At 44.0% G+C, this 5441-nt stretch overlaps 1 protein-coding gene across 1 annotated transcript in view; it reads left to right on the top strand.

Annotated features, from left to right (window-relative positions):
* The window catches only part of LOC106522553 (RNA-binding protein MEX3B), a 10978-nt gene extending 6429 nt beyond the window's left edge, over window positions 1–4549 (top strand). Inside the window, exon 5 of the mRNA XM_014015596.1 lies at window positions 1–4549. Coding sequence (XP_013871050.1) covers window positions 1–868 — 868 coding nt within the window. The 3' untranslated portion in view covers window positions 869–4549.
* The last annotated feature ends 892 nt before the right edge of the window (window positions 4550–5441 follow it).

Raw genomic sequence — 5441 nt, 5'->3', positions numbered from 1 at the left:
CCCGCCGTCCCCTCCCCCGTCTCTCCCCATGTCCATGCACCACTCCTCCAGCCGCAAGATGTCCTCGTCCGTCGCCTATCACACGCACAACGGCGGGATGAGCTCAGACAACTTCAGCGCCGCCCGAAAGGCCAACGAGGGAGGCAGCCCCACCAGTCCCTTCAGCACGGGCTCCAGCAGCGCCGGAGGTGGATTCACGTTCGGGGGCGACTCCACCCCAGGGCTGCCCCCCTCAGAGGAGCTGGGCTTCGAGTTCAGCGCCTCCAACATCTGGGCGCCCTTTGTCAACGGCGGAGCGGGGAGCAAGGCGGCCGGCTCCTCGCAGCAGCAGCCTCTACGTCGCAACAGCAGCGGGCTGAGCGGCGGCGCCATCACTCCACGCCTGTCTCCGACTTTGCCTCAGGACACGGGGGCGAGCCCTCTGGACCACCCGCTGGCTCGACGCGCCCAGAGCGACCCCCTCAGCACGCTCTCCTGGCTGCAGTCCAGCAGCACGGGAGGCGGCTCCTTCTCGGGAGCCTCCAGCTCCAGCTCCGGCGGCTCGTCCACCGGCTACTCCTCCTGCTCGGCGTCCTCCCTGCCCGGCGGCTCGCCCACCGACTCCGAGGGCGGCGGCGGCGCGGGCCTCAGCGCCGGGATGCTGAGCCGTCTGAAAAGCAGCTCCGGAGTGGCGGGGCTGGTCGGCATCGGCCCGGGAGTCAACAGGGACTGCTTTGTGTGCTTCGAGAGCGAGGTGACGGCCGCTCTGGTTCCTTGCGGCCACAACCTGTTCTGCATGGAGTGCGCCGGGCAGATCTGCCAGTCGGCCGAGCCCGAATGCCCCGTCTGTCACACTCCAACCACACAGTGCATCCGCATCTTCTCCTAATGCACTGCAGGGGGGCGGGGTCAAATATCTGGGGAGGGTGGGGTTCTGGACAGAAATGGGATTGGAGGGCGACACCAGCTGTGGTGGAGGCAGTGGAAGGATCTACACTAATAACCTTCACACACTTGATGAACCATAATAAAAAAGCATTAATAGAGTTGATGATACTATACGGATGTTGATATATTGCTGATAACTGTGGAGATGAATGATAACAGTAATAATAATAATAATAATAATAATAATAAAAATGACAATGACTTATTTTCAGAGGGAAGTTAGTTGGAACTGGTCTGCAGACAGCTGGGACTCAGGCGGTCTCTCAGTGGTGAACTCATGGAAGGAAACTAGTGTCTTATCTCTCTTCAGGCCTTCATTTGGACTCGGAGCAGTCCTGTTTGCAGGCTGCCCGTCTGTCTCCACATGTCTTCATTCTGGCTTCTTCAGAGTTCTGCCTGCTTTTTTTTCTCTCACAGCCTTTTTCCTTTTGACACTTTTGTACTTAACAGATATTTTTGGATGAAGTTGTCAACGAGGCCTGCACTTTTCTACTCCTGATTTTAATATTCTCGACCCGATTCCCTCTCCTCCTCCGAGCTCTCTCATGCTATTTTTTAATTTTTTTGAAGCGGAAAGGTTGCTCTTTTTTTGTAAGCTCAGAGCGTCTGTCTTATTGTTTGTTTATTTTTTTAAGGTCGACACGTTGTCAGGCACCTAGCAGAACACTACACCCAAGAGACCTCTTCAGGATGAAAACTGGTTTCTTGATGCCACAAAAATTTAGCCATCAGTTAATAAGCCAAATGATTGCTAAGAACAAACGTCTCTTTAATTCTTGATTGAATTCAGTCACTGTTTGGAGGGAATTTGGACGGGTCTGAGCCACGTTTTAACCGTGGCCGTTGAGTAGATTTCCAGCGGTTGCTCTGTAATATGTGAGAACTTCAACCTATGATTGTGGTCAGTTCGTATGTGTGGACTGCCTGACAATCCCTTTACATTTCTAATATCTCCTGTATGTGTTTGTGTGTATGTGAGAGAACGATGCCCACTCAGCAGCGTCAGCGTGTCATCACGAGAGGGTCCGGCTTCCATCCATCCATCCGCACTCGTACGTTATCTTCTCACATCGCGTGTCTGTTACACTTAGATCTTCTCGTTTAGTGTTTCTTACTAGTTTAGGACTTTTCAACTGGTGTGTGTGTGTGTGTGTGGCATATTTTGATCTCTTAGGATAAGATGGGGCTTTTTCTAAATGTCGCACAAGAATGTTATTTTGTCCAATACGGTTAGAGGAGAGAAGTCTGCTCCTTCCCTGTTCCTATAATGACGAGGGTGTTTGAGTGAACCGTTCTAAGTTTTCCTGCACTGTAACCCTCCTGCCCATTATTATTTTTCTTGTTAAAGAGAGAGAAGAAGAAACAGCTCTTGCTGTTTTTGTTAGGTTTTGGTCTTCCACCCTTCTCTCTCGCAGCCAAGCTGTAAGGCACTCTCTGAGATGACACACTGTTGTACCCATATAGCGCTGTACTCTCGACAAAATGTAGTGCACTATATGGTTTTAGTAGTTTTGAGATTTGTCCTGTGTTTCATAGCATAACTGAGTTACTCCAGTGAGGCAGGTACTTCCTGTTTTGTGTTTGTGTTTTTTAAAAAAAAAAGTTCAGTGAGTTTGCAGTAATTGCCTCTAATAGTGTTAATACGACGTGATTTTTCTTGGGGGGCGTGGGGTGATGAGGTCGGCGTGACGGTTGCCTTTGGTGGCCCTTTTTTTTTTTTTTTTTTTACATTATGGAATCAGCTCATTGAATGAGATAAGCCATGACAACTGAATTAAAGCAACACACCGAATTCTCAAGGGCTTCCTCTAACTGCACAGACACATGACCACATTTTCAGGCTCACACCGTAGGAAGAATCAACTTATCTTTTATGGCAGCTAGTAGCTAGGTCATCCAGGGCTTCCAGACACCTCTTTTTGTGTTCCAATCCCAGCAGCTGCAGAATGTTTAGCTTTTTTCTTTTTTTTCCTTTGGGTTTGTTTCCCCACCCACCGCCCCAAGTCGTCCGCACACAATCACGATCAGATCCTGTCGGTGCGTAGGGCGCCGCCGTCCCAGCGTGGTGTCCTTCCAGGGCGCTGTGATGGACGCAGGGTTTGGACACGATGGACGGGGGTAACAGGGGTAACTTGATACGAGTACACAACTGGGACGTCGCTGTTTCACGCTTTGATGCTCCAGTTTGCTTGAATGCAGTTCAAACTGTTTGCTGCTTTCGGGACAATGGCACCAGCCATATAAATCTAAAACGGTTCAGGAGCCGAGCTGGTAGTCTTTTTGAAGACGAGTCCATGGTGCTTTGGTGCAACTCCCTACTGAGTCCCAGATGAACAAACCTAGTCGTTAGCGGGGCGCCATTTACTCTCAGAATAACATCTCCGGTGCACTGTAGAGTTGACAGCCCTGTTCTCATTCTTGCCCCCCCACCCCTGTGGGACCGCTGTGTTGAAACTGGCAACATCCCCTTCCCGTTGGACGCTGTTGGCTTTTTTTAAGCCCTCTTTTTTTCCCCTCTCCTTTCAAACGCAAAACAGATGCAGGGCTGTAAATGTGTCTGAACACATCTGTGATGACTGGTGTGAGTCTGTTGAGGCCCTTTTTTTTTAAGTGTCCAAGTCGACGTGTTGAAGATTAAATTGTGTTGTATTTGCCAGATGTGTTTAACGTAAATCCTGGTGTTGTTCTGGGACATTTCTGGCCATTGACAGAATGTTAGGGTTAATGTACAGTAATTTTAATTGTTCAAAGGTACAAATGTTTTTCAGATTGACTGCTTTTTATTTGTTTTGGGTTATTTTTTTAAAGCCAATTCTATCCCCATCCCCCAATTCCTTCCTAAAAGGTTTGAAAACAGGGTTTCCTGAGGCATGCTAGTCAGTGACCTCTGACCTTTTTTTTTTTTTTTTTTTTTTGTGATTTGAGAGGGGGTTGCTAACAACCACACCAATAAGGGGTGACGGACTCCCCCTCAAGTCTTCGCTCTATTTTTGCTTTAATTCTCTTTTTTACGCAGAACCAAAATGTAAAACATCAGTGACCTAGGTGCCAAGCCTAACCTGTGTGTAAATACCTGGATACAATCAGCAGGATCTTGTTTTCAAAACACAAAATGACATAATTAAAGATAAGTGTAGTTTCTAAAGAACATGTATCATTATTTGTAAGTTAACCATCTGCATGTCTTTAAGCCACCTGGCATTAGCTAATAATTTTTAAGAGGAAAAACAAATGTAAAAAAAAAAAGAAAAAAAACTTTTTACATGTTTTATTTTTTACAATTTATTTGCTTTCCTAAATATCCCAGACAATAATGTGACCCCCTTTTTTATTACTTCAAATTTATTTTTATTTTCCTTTTTTTTTTCTTTCCCTTATTTTCTGTGTACTACATATAGGCAATTTATAACAAAATGAGAAAATTATTGAAGAAATTTTAAAATTGAAATATATTTTATTTGAAAGTTTATGGACCTTTTAACCGTGAGCCGGAGAAATTGTATAATCGTATAATTTGAGCTGACTTGACGGTTATGAGAAATGTATCAAGAGTTTTATTTTTTATGCTTCTTTAATAAAGTCTTGTTTTTTGGTTTCATTTTTTTACTGTAAAAATTAAAAACGTGTTCTGTCTTTATTTTATTTTTTAGTACTAAACATGCTGTGCTGCATTTTCACCACATGGGGGCAGCAGAGACACGTGACATCTGCAGTCATCCAAAGRGCTTTACCTTTTAGGTTTTACAAAAAAAAATCTTAGGTTTTACAAGTATTTGAGAGAGCGTGAAAGACTAAATCTGGGACACTAAGGATTTATGTCTTTTAATTCAGTTTGTAACTTATTGTTTGTCAGCAAAACCTTAATGATGCAATGTTCACAACATTGATTTCTTTGGCAATTTGGTGCTTTTGATTAATCAACATTTTCAAATGGGCATGAATTTGTTTTAGTACATTTTATAAATATTTAACATGTCAGTTCCTAATAAAAGACGTAGACTTATTTAAAACCTATAAGAACATTGTTCTCCAAAATTTGGCTTTAGCATGCTTCTATGATGATTTAATGCTGCAAGTGTCCTGAAAGGCGCTTTTCAAATAAAATTATTACTTCTGCTAAACCTCTATTGCTAACACTGCTCATGCTAATGTAAAATTAATGATTAGCAAAAATTACATTAAAATTTCATTACTTTTAGGGTTTGTCTTGTGCTACTTTTATCTAGAATTTTAGCCTTTTTAGTTAATTTATTATTTTAGGGCTTTAACATTTTGCTGCTTTGAGCTTACAGTTCAGTTTGCTACTTTTAGCTAGCTTTTTGCTACATTTAGTTGTCATACTACCCAAACTTTAGCAGAATTCAGTATTAATTTCTCCAGTTTGTTATATTTATGCATTAGATTTTCATGTCTCACATCTCAGTGCACCAAACAGCTGCACCATCTGCTGAAATGAGTTTGTTCTGGGTGAAAATCKGTCTGAAACCAGATTCCATGAGTGCCAGCAGGACGTG

This window comes from Austrofundulus limnaeus, unplaced genomic scaffold (genome assembly GCF_001266775.1).
Source record: "Austrofundulus limnaeus strain Quisiro unplaced genomic scaffold, Austrofundulus_limnaeus-1.0 Scaffold3, whole genome shotgun sequence".
In the NCBI taxonomy this organism is placed as follows: domain Eukaryota; kingdom Metazoa; phylum Chordata; class Actinopteri; order Cyprinodontiformes; family Rivulidae; genus Austrofundulus; species Austrofundulus limnaeus.
The sequence above is the reverse complement of the archived record's forward strand: the minus strand, read 5'-3'. Positions and strand labels throughout refer to the sequence as shown.